Below are 20,318 nucleotides of genomic sequence, written 5' to 3'. Positions count from 1 at the left end.
ATTGGAATGATAAACAACTGATCAAATAGTAATACGAAGTTACGAACTGCTATTCTGCGGATGAATAAAAGATCATATTCTATACCTAGACTAAAAATTTACATCTACGAGTATACAGGCACGAGGCTATAAAATTTATGCGTAGGTTTAATGGGGAATTACATTGAACAAACTGACAAAGGAAAATATCTAATACATACTACATTTATGTACATATATAAAGACCAAGTCTAATGAACACCGCTTACATCCATTTTCCGAGTCTGAGAATGAAACATTTCGGCAGTATCTGTAGAGGTACTACAATCTTCTGGTCGTCTGTCTGGGCGGGTACGGATGAATCTTGGAAACCTCATAGAAATACCTTTTGAAGGATGAACGATTCCTACTGCAGCCTTGTGGACAGGGGATACAGTGAGGTCTGCACCTCTTATCTCCCACACCATTTCAGCTGAAAACCACATATCGGGAACTTCATCTGTTCGGTAATACAAGGGCTTCTTGATCAAGATCTTATCTCCAGAGAGAAACTCTTTCATCTGTAGTTCATTAATGGTAAAAAATAAATATTTATCCTTCAATATTATGGATTTATATACTGAAGATTATAAAGCTACTTATGCCAAGGATCAGAAAGACAACACCATTCATATCATCCCAGCTCCCAAAAGAAACAATATAGAAAGTTGATACACACAGTATCAGTTATAATTGAAAGAAAATAACTATAAATGAGGTCAGGCCCATAGAACAAAAAAGGGATCCAACCAGCCGGCCAGCTAGTAATCACCAAGAGCATTCCACATGCAGCAAATGATGACCTTAACATAAAAATATTACGCATCCAATACCAAACTAACAGGGATGGGGATTAATGTTAATCAAGTAGGAAGTGGTTCAATCCTCTTAATTTGATTTCTCAAACCGAGAGATGCATGAATTAGGAGCTGATTTCTGAGTTGACCAATGATAGATAGGTAGGTAGGAATGGCCAAACCTAAACGAGAAATTCTAAAATAGCCATTAGCTAATCGAACTTTAGTGCAAAGTTCTCCCTTTAGGACCAATGTCGATCCTAGAGACGCTCTTATATAATCAGTTTTGCTGATACATAGTCATGTATCTAAACCAAAACGACTTAGAATTATGGATCCTGTCTCCTACATTTATCAAAAGAAAAGGTCACAATTTCATTTCTGCCCAACTCAACTTAAAATTTCAAACTTGAAAAACACAAGTAATGAGAGGTGTTTAGGAGGCAAGTTGATTATACAATAAAATAAGGTAGTTTTTTTTTTTTTTTTTTTTTTTTTTTTTTTTTTTTTTTTTTTTTGACAAGCAATAAAATAAGGTAGTTGGCCATGAAGAAAAGAGAGGGATATAGGAATTTGAGGGTAATAGTTACCCAACCTCCCTAGTGCAACTTATATCACCTTTTTTTTGAGGGAATTCTCCTTCTTCACCTCATATCACACCATCGCTACATAATTTTCCTTACAATCACACCATTACCATCTCCTCCTTCCCTATGTTCACTTTCATTTTGCTTAATTTGACTTCTAATTCCCTAATAATACATTTCCCTCAATCCAAGCATGCCCTTAGTGGTACTAGTTACTGCTCTATCACTCACCTAACACCTTGAGTACAGGACCCTTCCCCCCCCCCCAAAAAAAAAAAAAAAAACAATGATATGTGAAAGGGTGGGGGAAACAAAAGGTCTATTCTCTCATAGTTTCATGATCTTTGACATCATGTGAATCAGTCATTAACTACTTGCCAATCTAAAAGGGGACATTCTGAGTGAAAACTCCTAATTAAAGTATTGTGCACCTTTCAATTTATAGTCTGTAAGTCTGGAACAATCCATCTTCAATTACTCCATACATTTTCACAATTTCCCCTCAACCCACTCTTTCCCCAAAGGCTAAAACAGAAGGGGAAAATTTTAAAAATTTTACTAGTAAAACCGTCTTGACAAGATTTCAGCAGAACAAGCCAGAATATATTACCTCTTTGTAAAAAGCATCAGTAAATCCTGTCATAACACGGCACAAACTTTCAAATTCCTCTGTATCAGGATTGTAACAAGCCATAAGAAATGGACTATACCTGCAAAGATGATTCAAATAATGATAAAAAAAGTTATAAAAAAAAAAAAAAAGATATAGAAATCAAATAGTCAATTCATATTGATATTGTGATATATGCCGCACTTGGAAATGTATCACACTGCTATCATGAACTTAAATTCCAAGACAAGAAAGGGGCATCATGAGAATTTCGATGCACAGTAGAATTACCATCCTGCCTTTCTCCCATTGCCATGCCAAGCACCAATGGGAACTAAATCAAGGGAGTCCCCCATACCGTCCATATAATCTCGCTTTACCTGAGGAAAATAGTTACTGTTAAAGCTTACAGGCCCCATAACGATTTTTTTTTTTTTTTTTTTTTGACAGTAACGATTTTTTTATCAACATTCAACAGAAATGAACAGTGAAATAACCCAGACAGCACCTTCAACCATGTATCAGCACGCTTTGAAGCAAAGTAGCCAGCATCAGCATCTAGTGATTTAACGATAATTCCTTCACAAGAAGACTGGAATGCATCTTCAAGAAAAGCATTAATCTTTATCACTGTGGCTTCACAGTCTGGACGAGCTTCATCTGCTTCCACCTGGGGACCAAGGGGCTATTTTCAAGAACGGCCATTAAAAAGATCAAACTCCATCAATATTCAATCAGCAAATAAAGCACTTACAGTTAATTCCTTTGCGTATTCCAAATAACCAGGCTTTTCCCCTCTAAAAAGATCGTTCATGCCTATGCATATTTCAAATTTCAGAACAATATTAGATCAGACACTACTGCCCTCCGCATAATATTTATTTTCTCATTGGCAAAGAAAAATGAATAATCAAAGGATAAAAAATGCATACACTGCCGTCTTTGCCTGAGTGGGCAAGGCAACAGCCTGGATCACATAATTTATTTTAAGTCAGCACAAAATTGCATAAATCTAATACAAAAATAATTTGGAGCCAAAATGAAATGTATTCAAGATTATCTATAAAACAGACACAATTAATCATCAATTATGAAAGGAAAAAAAAAACCTTTTCAACTTAACATAGAGATCAATAACTCCCACAATACAGAAAGAGTATTTGGAAAAGAAGGAATGAAACTGGAAAAGACCACACAATGAACAGAAAACATAGAAAAGAAAGGCATAAAATGAAAATACATAAAATCTAGGCAGAAAAGTCCAGATGATTACTTCTGTCCATTGACGAACATGACATCGAACACATAGACACAGATGTCAACCTGCAATTCCGCAATTTTGGGTGAATGAAAATCATAAAACGAGCAAAAGGGGGAGGGATTTGGAGTATCTTTAAAATGATTTTTGAGGCCTTGGACATGATGATCAAAATATCCATCAATATGAATGTCTCTAACCTAATGCGAAGTATATTAGTATGAAAACTCCCTAATAATAAAAACCTTTATAAAAGAATAACAATTAAAATTCAACCAAAAAATGTCATCAATAAACATTTTTGAGTAAGGGTGACACTGAGCACCTGACAAACTTTTAGGTTTTCATAAGCCAGTAGAGAAGTGGACAAAAAAAAAAAAAAAAAAAAAAAAAAAAAAAAAAAAAAACAGACATGATCATATATTCACATCATTGGAGTATCCAAGGAACATATATATAAAAAAAATCACTTGCATCACGATGGAAGGATCTAGCAGGTCCATATAAAATAGGACAAAGTGAAGGATGAATGGCACGATATCACTTGCACTAAGTGAAGGATGAATGTGCCACAAACTAAGTTACTAGTTAAAAAAAGATCCTTAAAAAATGCATGTCAAGAACCAACCAACCTCCAAATACAATAGCTTTCAAGAAATATATGGAAAAAAACATTATGAAGCTTATAAAAATAAATTAATAAATAATTGATGAACCTTTATTCTATCCAATGAAACCGAGGAAGCTTTACTCCCTCTCTTTCTGGAAGATAGTTCTTGAAAGGATATAAACTTGTTTTCATTCGTGCGATCAATTCCAACAGCCTGGGAAAAAAAAAATCTTTACTCAAACAGAAGACAAAAGAGATGTTGACCACACAAGCAAGGGGACATGGAATACCTCCGCATCTATAATAAAAGACTTTGCAGAAGGTTTACATAAATCCTGAATAATGTGCACCAAATCTGGGAATTTTGAGGTCGTCTCATCCCCCTTTCTTGAAAAGATGTGCACAGAACCATTATCAAGTTTGTGTATTTGGGCACGTTGACCATCATACCTATACAAATGCAGAAACATTCAGAAAGCATTCAAAATAACCTCTAGGAATTCTATTTACTTCTTATTCTATACTCTAATGACACATCACAGGTCATTAATCAAGTTCTAGAACAACTTTCACAACAGAAGGTTTCAATGTATTAATTGTATCTTTTATTAAGTTTTTCTTCAGCCACAAAAACTCTCAGATTAAGACAAGTCAAAGAAAAAATCATGGCACACAAAGAGCCTAAAGACAGTATTTCACACTTCCACCTGGTGCATTTAATGAGTATCAAATTTGTCACAAAAACCAAATAAGTATAATATCATAGAACATACAGGAGAGCATCATCAGAATAATCTATGAACTCAGATGTGGCATGGGAGACACAAAGCAATGACTAATGAACAAACCGAATAATGAACTTACTTGTACTCACACGTGAAAGCTTTATTCTGGAAAAGCTTCAGTGCTTGCGGAACCCCATTAGTTATTCTGTTAAGAGTGAAAGCAAAAAGGCAATAAAATACAATAGAGCACGGAAAAGCATATCATTAAAAAGAAAGTATCAAAGAAAGGAACTTACTTAGCAAGCATGGGCCTGATAGGAATGCCTGGTACCATAGCCAGTGCAGTGGTCGAAAACTTTAGGCCTTTGCTCATAAGAGAAGGCACCAATATATTCTTCATAACAAAGACGCAAGTTGTATCAGAAAGTATATAACAGACAACGAAATGTATTAAACTATGACAAAAGTCAAGTAAGAAATTGGACATCCCTAAGTATAGCTGAACTAAAAAATAACCATATCCATATTTTTTTAATGTAGCAACACAAACTTATTATTAAATTATTAAACATTTACCATACATGTTCACAGATTAAGCAAATTGTACATTAGAGAAAATGAAAAAAAAAAAAAAAAAAAAAAAAAAGAGAAGACGGAGAAAGAGCACACTGCACAACTTACCAAGTCTGGAAGAATATTATAAGCTTCAACAACAGCAGCAGAAAGGCCCTACAAGCAATAACAAATCTCCAAAATAAGAATGTAAACATGTGACCTGAATTGACAATTTCACATCTAATATAAAGTAACAATGAGAAAGAAAAGGATTAGATCATTCCCATTGTTGACTACTGACATTTATTGTGCCGTGTGCCAATAACTCAAACAAATAACTTCTAAAATCAACAGTCAATACTGAGATAGGTGTCTGACCTGAAGCAATTCTTTTTGATTTTTTCCTGCCCCATCATAAAAGTTCAAAGTAACTGCTTGAGCCAATGCAGGAAGAACTGTTCTCATCATGGCTCCAATTCTAAGGTTCTTAACCTGAAAGCAGAATATTTTCAATATATTTAACAAGACTATTTCATGTGCTGCTTAATAAATATATTGACCTAGGAGCCTATGCTGACTTAATTGATGTTTAAACAATAAGCTATATTATCAAGATCATACACTACTATTCTATTTTGTTGTAGATATAGCATAACTATGTAAGAATCACCATCTTCAAAGTACTCACTGATTATATAATCATAAGAATCTTCTCAACCAATACTGAGCATATGAACCAATGAAAACATGTTTAGTTTATCTTTAAGATGATTTGAATTTGTTTATGAAGTATAACAGCATTTGACTTGACCCAGTTCCATCCTCTTATCCTACCCTTTTAGATTATCGAAAAAGCAAGCAATCTAATGTTGCATTGGAAACAAGTGCGATTGTGCAAGTAAGATGACCAGAAGGGAAGCTGGCAAGAGAAGAAAAGGCCCAAGACAAGTAAAAAATTATCAGGTGGTCAAGCCTGCTGTCAAATCTCAAAAAAGAATACAGAAAGACTCGAAGCAGTCAGCTTCTCCATATAGGTGTATGTAAAGAGGATTTCTTACACTCACCAAGGTTCTGACAAGAAACTTCATTTCCTTCTCTCTGCAAGATCGCATCATACTTACAATTAGGCCTTTTCTCCTACCCATGCTTCCACTGCCTGTCTGTACGCTAACCATAGATAGGCACATAGCAAACATCATACCTTGAGCTAAAGATGTAAATAAACCAGATATGAATCTTACCTAATTTTCCGTAGTATGGAATATACTTCACGTATCAAAAGGGGTGAAGGAGGAAGAAGTAGTGACTGTGATTGCCGACACTCTTGTGCAACATCACCTATTAATATATAATATCAATATACCATGCACATAATTAATATGCACAAAGATTAATCATAATGAGACATATTATTGAGTAGCACATACCAAGATCACCAAGACTGTTGTACCTTTCTCTAATCTTAGCTCTATTGGTTCCACATGCCTCTTCAAGAGCAGATGCGACCAAACTCCCACCGATGTTTAATTCCTACATTTAGATTAAAGAAACAAAATTCGAGGCATTTAAATCATAAATTCATAACAGCTTGTTTCCTATTGCCCAAATCCAAAAGACCAACACCACCCAAATCACATAGCAGTTGTATAGGAATTAACGACAACAAAGATAAATCAGACATGAAATTAGAGAATTTCAATCAGCAAATTACATAGCTATCACAAACATAATTTCCAAGTAAAGCCAATAGATGCCAGGTTTTATAAGATTGGAAAGTCTTCCCATCTCAAGCATAATATATTAGTATCATTATATATTTTGCAGAAATCTTCAAATACTCAGAACTACTCATCAAACAATTGTCGAAAAATGTCCAGAGAAGTCTATTTTAATTTAATACCTTCTCCTACTATCCTTTTAAATCACTTAGGTTCCGTTTTTGCTCTCACTTTAGTCATTCCCAAATTCCTCCTTTTATAAGTTCAAGACCTTATTCTGTTTCAGGTGAATTATTTCATTAATATTCACCCTTTATTATTTAAATTAAAGGAACTCTTGCAAACAAACATAATTAATTTACTTCGTTTAATTTAAGCCCACTCCAAAAAGGGTATTTGTTTAAGGGTAAGAAATTATAAACAGATCATATCCTGAAAACAACACTTGGCATTCCAAGTTTTCGCCAAATGTTGCGACACATAGGCAACAACTATACATAAACATGCCATGTTAGACGTTAGGTAAGTGATATCGGATAAATTTTTCAAAATACTTTATTTTTAAATTAACATACATGGAAAAAAAATAGTGAAAATTTTATTTTTCTAGATTTCCAAGAATATAAAGTATTTTTTAACTGTGTACATACTAAATTTGTAATTATTTCAAAATTAACATAATAAAATACTACTGTAATACATGTAAATTTAACATTCTAATCATAATGTAATAAATACATAACCAGTTTTCAACCTTATATGTAATGTCTACAAAATACTAAGAGTATTACTGGCTTAACACCACAAATAATTAAAAATTAACACAATAATAAATAATTACATGTATTATATTCTATTTGATTTAAATATATATTTGTCTAATAAAGATCTATATGATAGTACTTCTCTATTTACTAATAAAACTACAAAAAATACAATATTGTATAAATCAATGACATTGTATGTCTAAATTCTCCAAAGGGATTATATGTCCTTTGTAGAGTACTCCCGTGTGATAAAATTTAGCATTCAAGCAAAAAAAAAAAAAAAAAAAAATTATCCTAAAATTTTATCAACACCCCTGGAACAAAACTAGTATTAAATAAACCTAGACCACTCCGATCCTACTTCAAGGATCCAAATTCCAAACCGATTGGTGGTGGTTGTTTCATTCACTGGAATACCTTTTCTAATTATAGTAGGTCATACTAATTAATGCTAAGCAAATTGTTACTAGAAAGAAATGAGAATACCACCCTATATGTAGTATTATTACAAAGAAAAGAAAATCTTCTGCAAATAAAGAGCAATTTATGTAAAGCAAGTTGTTCACCAACCATATTCTCATGTTCAGCCGCAATCTTATCAGTGCAGAGATAAATAGCAGGTAGGACATCCTCTGGAGACAAAGCCAGCAAACTGCATGCAAATAAATGGTTATATAACTGTTTCAAAAGAAAGGATACCGAATGGAACAAAAAGAACTAAATGTAAGTTATATAACTGATACACAACATAGCACAAAACCTTCTAAACATATTGGAAAGCATTGAGGTAGCTTTAATTTTTCCCTTTTCACCTTCAACAATATCAAAAGTCCGTGCCAAATGTAAATATGGAGCAGGCTGACCTTGCTTCCAGCAAGCTACATGAAGTGCACATGAAATTAGCTCACACTGCCCAGGAAAAGAAACAGAAGCAAACCCAAGACTGCAAGAATTTAAATATAAGTGAAATTTTAAGGCCAACCATGTTCTATTGGAGAATACTTCTCTGGTGGCAGTGATACATAGTTAACAGCAATACTGTCAACCAATAAATCTTGTGCCGGTTGAAAAATTTTGTTGCCAGTTTCGGACCTTTCTTTCCCTTGGCAAGAGAGGCTCTCATCCGGAACTTCACAGGGTAGCAATTTGCTATTAACATCTATACTTTTCTGATTACCACCAACGTGAGCTTCAGAATTATTGTAATACATGTCTAGTGCCAAGCCAACATTTCCTTCAGCCTTTTGTAACAGCTCAGCAGCATAGTTTTTCATTGATTCACTACCATCAATGATCTGAATAAATTGTGCCAGCTCTTCCTTATAACATACAGCTGAATGTACAGAAGATAAATTCATGTCTTCAGTACTTGTCCCAGACAGGGGACCAGCAATGCTTCCCGGACAAACACTGCTATTTTTACTAAAAAACTTGGTTATTGTAGATTGTTTTATGCCACCAGAATCAAGATTTGAGTTAATTTTCCCTTTCTTACTCTTCTTATTTTCAGAATTTTTCTTTCTTTTTCCAGGAGAAACACTGCTTGCAACTGACTGCTTCAATGGAAGAAACTTGGCCTTTTGATTAGGTGACTTCACTAGTGTCTGCAAACTGTTATCAACAGAACAAGGATTAAGAAATGTTGTGGACTGACTTTCTAAGTTTGACAATGATGAAGGGAAAGGTTTTCCGATCTGCTCATGAAAATCTGTTTCATGTTCATAAAAATGAGAAACTGCATCAACGATATTTCTTCCATATGTTTTGACAAGTTCTAGCATCTGATCTACAGAAACCCAAGTAGGCAAACAATCCCTAAGCTCTTGCATGATCTCCTCCTTTTCCTTATCACTCAATGAGGCTAAAATATGTGAACCAGAATCGTCCATAGGAACTACGGAACACGTGGAACCAGAGTCAGTTTTATGTTCGTTATTCATTGTGGACACATCAAACTCCTCTTTGAAATGTTCTACACCTTTGTCCAACTCGATCAATGGATCATCTACCTTGACCTTTGCTTTTCCCTGATAAAAACCCATCAAAAACTCTTGTTTATTAGCCATCTCATCCACCAATCCTGCAAAATGCTTTTGCATTTTAATAGCATGTTTACTGTCCACATTCTCAACATCAGAACCAACGGTAGGAAGTACACGCTTTGGCTTCAAAAACCTCACATATTCTCTAAGCTCATTGTAGTTCGAATGCTCACTGTAAGGAACCAGATGAATCTCAAACAAATCTTTCGTCCTAACTGCAAACTTATTTCTCTTCACTTCATAAGTCCACCCAGTAGGAACAAATCCCACAACCTTCTTATACTCCTTCTCAACCATAATTTCATTCATCTTCACAAAATTAGGCCGAAAATACGGCCAAGTCTCACCCAACACATTCCACCCAACAACATGAACATCACTAGCTAACTCATCTTCCGTAAACACCCCATCATCCTCATAACCTAAAGCGCGCAAAATCCCCATTTTCCTACTATCTACATGTATCTTACAACCACACCTACGCGAAATTTCCAACAAAATCTTCTCCTTTCCAATAACATAAGTCGCAACAAGAAACAATACATTCTTCCCATCATCCCTATTCTCACTCCTAATCCTATCAATCACACTAACTACATAATCAATCGATTCCTCTTGCAAAGGAAACACAAATTTCGGGTCACAATACGTTGTATCAAGAAAAACAGCATCACAACCAACAAATTCAGTCAATTTAGGCATCAATTTCATATCATCACAAAACCTAAAATCACCAGTATGAACATAACGCTCAAATTTGCCACCATTAACAGGAACCTTAAACAAAAATTGAACAGCACCAGGACAATGATTAGCATCAATTAGGGTTACCTCACAATCATCGATAACCACAGTATCGTCAATTGGTAAACCAACAACAAGCGACGCCGAAACACCAAGAACTTTAACGACGAGACGAGCGGTGGTTTCCGAGCAAAAGACGATGCCGCGAGACCAAGTTGAAGTGAGTCCGGTGTAGTGATCGGAGTGGAAGTGTGAGAGGAAGTAGGAGAGAGAAAACTCGCCGGAGTTTCGGAAGTCATCGACGATAAAGCGGGTTTTGGGAATGAGTTTTGAGGGTGGGAAATTGGCGGGAAATTGAGGAAGAGATGATGGAAGAGGGTTTTCCGATTGAAGGAAGAGTTCCGAGGAATTTAGGGTTAGGGTTTTGGAGGTTGACATGGTGGTTTTAATGGCGGTTTTAATGGTGGTTTGATCGGAGCATTTTTTGGAAGGGGAGGTGTTAGTTGAAATGGTGGTGGAAAATGGAAAATTATGGATTTGTGCGCCAAAAGAAGTTACTGTATGTTTTTTTTGGGGAACTAGTAGTCCAGAAAACGGTTACGATGAAGATATAAATTGCCCATATTTTCTGGCCCAAATAGCCCATTGGGCCAGATTATTTGCAGCATTATAAGTAGTAATGTAGTATCATTAATCCTAACGCTACTTAAAACTTCTAAAATTCAAGACATTTTGGTCACAATTCACAAGACTAAACTCACAAGTTCACAAGAACAACAATTCATCACAAATTCACAATTCATAAGGGTTGATATTGAGTTATAGTTAAGTATAGTTGATATCTCCGTCCCCTTAGTTTTGTCCCATAGATGAGAAAAAATAATGAGTCCAAAATATTGGTTGTGAGCGATAAATAGTGGTCTCTATAGGCATATATAGAAAGGAGCGTAAATAAAGAGGCACCTCAAAAAGAAAAGTGGAGCCAAAATTAAGAGACGAAGGGAGTAATACTTACGTACTGGATACTATGGAAGTACGGAGTAATAATACTTAAGTACTGGATACTATGGAAGTAAGGAGGTGGATTAATTTTAAAAAATCACATCAAAACTAAAAGTGAGTAAAAAAACATGAGAAAAACAATATAATTGAATATAGGAAGATAATGAAGTGTTGATTTCATGTCCCCTCAATTCTTATGATGATGGGTCGTTAAACACAATATTAGAGTTATTTGAGTCTAACATGGAAATTTTGAGGTTTATTCTCCTATTTGATTAAATAACAGTTGTTAATAAAATCAATTTACCACCTAGCCTTAAACTATGTGTTGTGTTAAGTGTCGAGATAATTAATAAAATGGAGGCAATATCTCATATAAGTATGGTTTGACTTTAGGTATAAGTCATGAGTAATAATACAGTTCAAACCAAAAAAAAAAAAAACATACTTCGAACTATAAGTACCTACATATTACAAATAAGGGCCGCCTATGAACAATGTTTTATTAATGTTTGAACATACTTGTTTTTTTTTTTTTTTTAACGGTTGAACATACTTGTTCAAACATGGTATGAACTACAATATGATTTTCCTACCTTATCTTTATTGACGAGGTGATTAATATTATGATGTTGATGAGCACCTAAATTCCAATCATATAAAAAACACTACGCATGATGAGGGCAGATCACTAGCATTTTCTTGCATACAAAATAAAAGTAGTTACATTTTTATTACGTTGATAGTTGATATGGAGTAATGTATACATTAAATATAGATTAAACGAGTAGCTAGTACGAAAAATATTAAATTATGATATCAATAATTCATGAAACTTGTGATTACTAATACATTACTTGTACTTGAACTGTGGAATGATACTATCTTGTGACGCGACAACCGGAAACATATCTATATTATCAAGAAAAATATAATATATTGTTTTTATGAAAATTGATCTTATATGAATATATAAGGCCATATTAGTAGAGTGAATAATTCCAAAGAAGCTCAACCGAAGCTGCGATATCGACCTCTCACCGGCTTAATCTATCGATCATGTGCTGTGTGACATCCTACCTCCTTTCCGAATGTACGAATAATTCTCTCTTCTCATCATACATTCTCTATTTTACATACTGACATAAATATATAATTGTTTTTAATAATGTTAGTACAATCATGTTTGGTGATCAATATTCTTCATTTTATAAGATTTTTGAGATTTATTTATTTAATGACTACACATTATGACTACGTAATCTTTGGTACATTATTATCATCACTAATAAATATCCAAGAAGCAGGGATCATGTAATAATTCACTACTTGGTTTTTTTTAATAAAAAATAAATTAAATATTATTCAACTTTATTATTGTCTTTTACAAGTAGAGTTATTTCGACAGTTTTTCCTAGGATGAGGGATTGTAAAAAAAATCGAAAGATGACTACAAGCGGAGTTATCTTCGATTATGTTCCCTAGAATGCGTGGAAACCTTGCTAGTTTAAGTGAGATGGTGAAGACTCTCGTTCTTCAAGTTAACGATCCTAGCAAGCAAGTGCATGGAAGAAAGCCTTAAGCAAGATGATTATTCAAGTTTATCAATATATCCTTAAGTACATAATTTGTTCACTTTTTGAAATTGTTGCTACTTAATTACTCTGCATTAAGATCATTAATAAGTTATATTTGTCTACAAATTATTATAATTAAGAATAATCAACTCTATATAAATTTTGATCAGAAGTTTAGAACATGTATTCTCTTAAGTGTTTGTATAGTTATCTAGTTATCTTAGAGTGAGCTATACCCATACAACAAGTGTGATGTGTGAAGAGACTATTTGATCGATCCATGTTCGTTGAAGTAAAAGAAGAGGAATGATGAATTGATGACTAATAACTTATAAGCTTGGTATGTAGGGTTCTTTACAAATCAAATTTACAATAAAATTTTGTAACCCTTATATGTAGCCAGATTTTTCATTTGTGCTTGATATAATTTAGCTAGCAAATTAATAAAGCTACGGAGTAAGATTTATTAGGCAGCTAAATGTTTGTTACCTCGTAGTGTGCTCATTCTGATTAAATTGATTGTTGTATCGTTAAGGCTCATATTCAAGTTTCAAGTTTAAAATCAATATTAATTTTTTTTTATGGGATATTAATGTTAATTATTTTTTCTTAAAACCATTATTAATTTTCTGACCAAAAAAATAAATAAATTACTCGTATTAATTATTATTATTATTATTATTATTATTATTATTATTATCAACGACTTGTCCAAATGTTTGTTTTCTCCATACTACATAATCTCGTATTCTTGTTAGTTTCCTATCTTGCAAGTTGCTTCATTCCATCGTTACAATAACATGAAACCTTTGGAGACAGGAAACATCATCGATCAATATATCCTTTGATGGAAGTATGGAACATTAGTACGTTTACCTTAAACAAACATACATATAGTACTTGTATAAACGAAAGAATGACTAATATTAACGAATAGTGATTTGGAAAGTGGAATAATTTGGTAAGAATCCAATATCCAAGCCATGTGAGTTAGACTGAGATGTAATAACCGTGTTAAATCTTTACGCATATTTTGTCTAACTTTGACAGCCATCTTTATATTTTAATCTAACAAGCAAAGATACGGAGTAAATAAAATAAAAATAAAAAAGTCATAATCATAAAACAAGGAATCAAATCAGAAAGATACATTGTATTTAATTTAACAGTTGATGTTTGAAAATGACAAAAATCATTGTTTTAAGTGGACAACACAACATAACACATCTTACTTTGCCAGCTTAAAGGAAAGTTAGCCCACTATACCCAATCAAGAAGCTAACTAACTAAGCTTTACTTGCCTCCCCAAAAATTAAAATAAAAAGTCTTACTTTTATACGTGTGGTACTACTCTCTTTAAATTGAAAAAGTTACTACATACTTGTATATTGTAATGCTTGCTTAGGTATTAATTAAACTATATTTACAACGAGCACCAAGAAATAAGTGTAAGTAGTCAATATGATCATGTCATCTAACTAATTATTTTGGTAATTGAGTTTATGCCGTTATGAGTAGTATTCAAGTTTTAGAGATTGAATTTCGTCATCCAAATACATATTTTAATTTACTCCTTAGCTAGAAACGCTTTACCTCGTTAACACTTAGTATATACCTTAGCAAAAGATGAGAATAGAGAGTCCATTTATATTGGTTGAACAATCCAAAGGCCGGTGTTGTAAATGTTGGACAATTAGTTAGTGATGATAGATTTCGTTTGTCTTAGTTTTACACGCCATTATAGTTAGATGTCAATTTTAAAAAATTCTCATAATCAATAAATTATACAAGTACGTAATTTATTTATTAAAAACTACCAAATATGATGCCACTAATCAAATTTGTTTATAATTAATTGTAATATGAGATTTATTTAAAACATTTCAATTAAAAATGTGGCATATTATATATAGTAGTGTTTTGACCGAATCAAAACCCTAACCGCAACCTCTAATGCCACCACCTAACAAGCTAAGGTCATAAAAGGTGTAATATTATGGAATAGTATGTGAAATTAACAGTTTATACTATGCTCATCTTCATTTAGTTTTATCAACAAGAGAGAGAAATAATTATACATAGATAATGATACAATTAGTCCTTAAGCTCATGCATTGTATCATGGCTAATGGTGGGACCTTTACTCACAAAATGGACCCCATGCGAGCTCAACCCCATCGCATTATAACCATAACAATAATTATGATCAATAATTTGATTAACTCAAAAACAATGTACAAAAATACAAATATTGACGGATCACAACTATATAACGCGGCAATACCTTTTAAAATACCAAAAACAAACAAAACCTTAAATTTTATTTTCCCTTTTTAAAATGGAAAATAAGATAGAATTTCCACTTGTCAAACTTTCATTACTTGAACAACTGGCAAATGAATCTTCCACTTACCTCTTTTTTAACCGTAGTTGACTTCCACCAACCTTCCCTATATATAACAAACCCTATCTTCCCTCTCCCTTCAAATTCATATCCACCAAAACCCATTTTTTTTCTCAAAAACTTATTTGAGTTATCAGCTTATTATTTTCATTTTCGTCTCGAGTTAAGAGGTTGAGGGTTCGATTCTTATCTAAGTTTAAACATTCCGACCACACAAAAGTTTAAAAAAAAATATGGGCAACTACGCATCTTGTGCGCTATCATCAATGGGCAAACATAAATCAGCTAAAGTGGTGTTTCCAACCGGAGAAATCAAGCAATTTCAACAACCTACGAAAGCGGCCGAACTTATGCTTGAAATGCCCGGATTTTTCCTTGTAAATTCAAAGGCTTTACAAATTGGAAAGAGATTTTCAGCTCTTAATGCAGATGAAGATCTTGAGATCGGCCAAGTTTACATCATGTTTGGCATGAAAAGGGTGAATTCCTTTATTACTGCTGCCGATATGGGAGCTGTTTTCCTTGCTGCCAAACGCGGCTCTAACGGAAAGGTGAGGGTTGTTCCTTCATACTCTGTTGAGAGTGAGTCAGAATCACCACTGGCGCATGAGGAGGACGCGCTTGAGATGAAGGTTGTAGTTGAGGAGTTGTTGTCGGAGTTTAAGCATAGGAGGTCTGTTTCCCGGTCTAAAAAGCCGGTGTTGGAAACTATTGTGGAAGAACCTGTTAGCATTTTTTCAAGAAGGTGAACAACCAATCAAGTTTTTATCCTTATGTTATTAAGGTAGGAAAAAAGAAAAAAGAAAAAAAAAATGAAAAAAATGGGCTTTTTGGATTGGATTTGGAGGCTCTCTTGCTAGTTTTAGATGGAGGGAGAGAGACTGAATTCATATCTGCTGGGAGTAAACAAAAAAAAAAAAAAAATGAATCTCGTGGTTTATTACTCGTTCTATTCGGAATTTAAGATAATTATTAATTTCGGGTGAAGGGGTAGATTTTTAAGGGTGAGAAAAGATGTGCGTATTGAAAATATGTATTCTTTTGATTTGAATTGTATTAAACGGTTTTAGGGGTTTTTTTTGTGACTTGAGAGGTGATTAATCACCTAATCAAGTTATTGTTGTAACCCTTAATTCTCATGGAAATATATATTCTTATGTAAATTGTCAAGAAAAAAAAAATTACTATTATGTAAATTGGTTGTATAAACCTTTGTCTTATTTTAACCCCCTCCCTCAATTATCTATCGTTCTTTACAACTAATAATGGATTTTGTTAGTATTTGATTGTGCCAACGCAATTAAGCAACATAACAGATGGGACATATTTTTGGATGGCATATGGACATGTTTGATAATAGGAAGCTACATCCAAAATAATTATTCTATGAAAAATAATTTAATTGATAATATGATCAACTTGATTAATTAAAACACCCTTTAAAATATTAAAAAAAAATATTATAATAATATATACTAATCAATCAATCAATCAAAGCCTTAATCCCAAAAGTGGGGTCGGCTAACATGAACCAAATTTGATTATTCCGTGTAGTCATCAACATAAATCTTTCTCCTCCATCCCTTACGATCCAAAACTTCATCCTCACGTAAATCCATGCACTTCATATCCTTCCTCACTCCTTCCAACCAAGTCATCTTTGGTCTCCCTCTTCCTCGTTTAATCCCTCCATGGTCCCACTCTTCCACTCTTCGCACCGGTGCACCCTCGGGTCTCCGTCTTACATGTCCAAACCAACGCAGACGATTTTCCCTTAATTTATCTACAATGCCCGCCACACCTACTTTCTTGCGAATAACCTCATTTCTGATTCTATCTCTTAAAGTGTTTCCACACATCCACCTTAACATGCGCATTTCCGTAACCTCCATCTTTTTAATATGCTCTTTCTTAGAAGCCCAACATTCTGTACCATAGAGCAACACTGGTCTTATGGCAGTCCTGTAGAATTTTCCCTTCAACTTTAAGGGAATGCTGCGGTCGCATAACACTCCCGTGGCCGCTCTCCATTTAAGCCACCCTGACTTAATCCTGTGGGTCACGTCTTGATCAATGTCACCATTCTTCTGGATGATCGACCCTAGGTACTTAAAACATTCACTCATGGTCAAATCCTTTCCATCCAAACTCACCACTTCATTGCTTGTCCCCCTCTGAGTGCCAAAACGACATACCAAATATTCAGTCTTACTCCGACTTAGCTTAAACCCTCTAGATTCCAACCTTTGCCTCCATTGCTCCAACTTGACATTAACCCCATCCTTAGTCTCATCCACCAAAACGATATCATCTGCGAACAGCATACACCATGGAACCTCATCTTGAATTGGTCTAGTTAATTCATCTAGAACCGTTGCAAAAAGAAAAGGGCTTAATGCAGACCCTTGATGCAATCCGATTGTAATAGGGAAATCTTTTGTCAACCCTCCGCATGTCCTCACATTTGTTGACACATCCCGATACATATCCTTAACTAGGTCTACATACCTTCGTGGGATACCTTTCTTCAACATTGCCCACCAAAGTATCTCTCTTGGCACCTTGTCATATGCCTTCTCTAAATCAATAAAGACCATATGAAGATCTTTCTTCTTTACCCTATAAAACTCCATCATTTGTCTTATCAAATGGATTGCCTCCATAGTAGATCTCCCAGGCATAAAACCAAATTGGTTATCTGAAATGCTTGTGCATGCCCTCAACCTTTGTTCAATCACCCTTTCCCACAACTTCATAGTATGGCTCATAAGCTTAATTCCTCGATAGTTAGAACAATCTTGAGCGTCTCCTTTGTTTTTATAAACCGGGACCAAGGTGCTCTTCCTCCAATCTTGTGGGATCCTTGTAGCCGTCCATATCTTGTTGAAAAGGTTTGTTAACCAATCAATACCAATCTTACCCAAACACCTCCACACCTCTATCGGTACCCCATCAGGGCCAACCGCCTTCTTAGGTTTCATCTTCCTCAGTGCAATCTCCACCTCTACTCTCCTAATCCTTCGCACATACTCCATGTTGATTTCTTCATCACTCATAGAGGTATCTCCTATCACAACTCCATTACTTCCATTAAATAATTCATCGAAGTACCCCTTCCACCTGTCCTTGATGCCCTCCTCTTGCACTAGGACCATTTGGTTCTTATCTTTGACACACTTCACCATGCCAATATCCTTCCTTGCCTCTTGTCTTCTCTTTGCCATCTTATAAATGATCCTTTCTCCCTCCTTGGAATCAAGCTTTTCATAAACCTAAAAAAAAAATATATTATAATAATATATACTAGTTCTGTCGTTTCTTAAAGTTCTTCCAACTTAAAATCATCGAGTTCAAATGGAAACACCTTAGAGTAGTACACTTCGTAATTTATCAAGTTAAATTACTCAAACAACGCGCGGTATAACTACAATAAGTTATGGCCTTTCTAATGATAATAATGTTATTAGTCTTTTTTAATTTCCTAATGATGAAACCTCCACTCACTATTATCAGCCTACCATACGTTGCTTGTATGTGTATCCCAGTTCGAGGCAATGTGTGGCGATAGACGTATCTACTTATCTACACTGTTGCAAAGTTATAGACCATAAGTTCGAAATCATAATATTAATAGCGACTCCCTTCATAATCTTCATGTTAATGATAGGCTTAATACTTGATAGCTATGTTTTTTGAGAGTAATAACATGTGTATGAAAGAGCGTGATAGAATATACTCAACATAGTTAGTATTCCGTAATAAATTTTAAATTGTTGATATTTTTACACTTTTATTTATTTATATGACAAAAGCTAATGAGCGCCCCGAGAAGTTAGATAAGAGAATTAAAAGTGGAAACATCAGAATAAAATTAATATTAATTACACCGAACTACGAATGATTTTGTCATGCGTTGTTAACTTAATACTATTCCAACCAATACAATTATTCCTTATCTAACGCTTTGGGCGCTCGTGAGCAAGATCATATGTACTACGTATATATATAGAAAACTGATACAGTAATATATTATCATCATCTCATAAATGATCAAATAGTCCATCATAAAATCCTTTCAATCAATATATGAAATGATATTGTATATATAAAATCCTTTCAATCCTATCCATTAAATAAACAGAAAAAGTCCACACGCAAAATAATGCTAGGGTCACAAGGCTCACAACTCACAAAACAGAGGAATGAAGGATGAAAAACATGGCATTGCCACTTAACAGGCAGTCATATGGGGTTTGTACTTTGAGTTTTGTCGACGTAAATTATGACCAATTTAACAAACAATAATTAATGCCCATTTTCTACGCATAATAATAATTCATTAATTATTATTCAAATGTTATTATATTAATTAGTAGAATGGTATATGTATGGTAGCTTTAATATGGTAGGAGGTTTGTTGGTGATGTGAATTCGGTTGAATTTAGTTATAAAAGTAGTCCAAAGTGGAATTTACCCTTTCTTTATGCATGTATTGTTTGACAATTTTAACACGTAATACCGTCTATAACGCATTAAGTAGCCTCAAAGCATTGTATGGCTGCTCCAATTCAGATCTTCTTATCAATATTTGACCCCCCACATTAATGAAGCGACATGGATTACTTTTTTCGCTTTCATGTTATCTGATCACTAAATTAACTAATTTTTTAGCTTCAAATACAATGTTGTATATCGATTGAAATTTGCTAAACCTTGATTGTTACAATTTGCTAAATACGTACCATGCAAATTTTGTTCTATTTGAAGTTAAATACCAACGTTTGACTATTAAGAATTAAGGATGTTAAACTTTAATCAATAATTAAATTTTTTAAAAAAAAGAATATTTTTGATAATATGGATGTAAATTATTTTATTTATATGTGAAAATACTTGAATGAAAA

The 20,318-nt window shown here is 33.9% G+C and overlaps 2 protein-coding genes across 4 annotated transcripts; one reads left to right on the top strand and one right to left on the bottom strand.

Moving 5' to 3' along the window:
- Window positions 1–6: 6 nt before the first annotated feature.
- Window positions 7–10,991, bottom strand: LOC145642254 (DNA ligase 6-like). Of its 3 annotated transcripts, XM_081693371.1 has the most exons (19): window positions 8,628–10,991; window positions 8,406–8,523; window positions 8,216–8,297; window positions 6,588–6,690; window positions 6,402–6,498; window positions 6,225–6,327; window positions 5,539–5,652; window positions 5,287–5,334; window positions 4,902–4,999; window positions 4,745–4,810; window positions 4,171–4,330; window positions 3,987–4,094; window positions 3,286–3,335; window positions 2,945–2,979; window positions 2,767–2,828; window positions 2,521–2,682; window positions 2,304–2,392; window positions 2,013–2,112; window positions 7–539 (listed from the first exon to the last, which is right to left on the bottom strand). In XM_081693371.1, exons 1-19 carry the CDS (start codon window positions 10,867–10,869, stop codon window positions 231–233), a joined length of 4,146 nt encoding a protein of 1,381 aa, XP_081549497.1. In that variant the 5' UTR covers window positions 10,870–10,991; the 3' UTR covers window positions 7–230. The 3 variants fall into 3 exon arrangements, with proteins under 3 accessions (XP_081549497.1, XP_081549498.1, XP_081549499.1); XM_081693372.1 differs by lacking the exons at window positions 7–539; window positions 2,013–2,112; window positions 2,304–2,392; window positions 2,945–2,979 and having other exon boundaries at window positions 2,544–2,682; XM_081693373.1 differs by lacking the exons at window positions 7–539; window positions 2,013–2,112; window positions 2,304–2,392; window positions 3,286–3,335 and having other exon boundaries at window positions 2,544–2,682.
- A 4,494-nt stretch (window positions 10,992–15,485) lies between these two features.
- LOC145642253 (uncharacterized) lies at window positions 15,486–16,623 on the top strand. Its single transcript, XM_081693370.1, has one exon. It carries the CDS (start codon window positions 15,648–15,650, stop codon window positions 16,161–16,163), a length of 516 nt encoding a protein of 171 aa, XP_081549496.1. The 5' UTR covers window positions 15,486–15,647; the 3' UTR covers window positions 16,164–16,623.
- The last annotated feature ends 3,695 nt before the right edge of the window (window positions 16,624–20,318 follow it).

Source organism: Chenopodium album, chromosome 8, assembly GCF_948465745.1.
Source record: "Chenopodium album chromosome 8, dcCheAlbu1.1, whole genome shotgun sequence".
Taxonomy (NCBI): domain Eukaryota; kingdom Viridiplantae; phylum Streptophyta; class Magnoliopsida; order Caryophyllales; family Amaranthaceae; genus Chenopodium; species Chenopodium album.
Note: the sequence above shows the minus strand (reverse complement) of the source record. Positions and strands in the feature narration are given on the sequence as shown.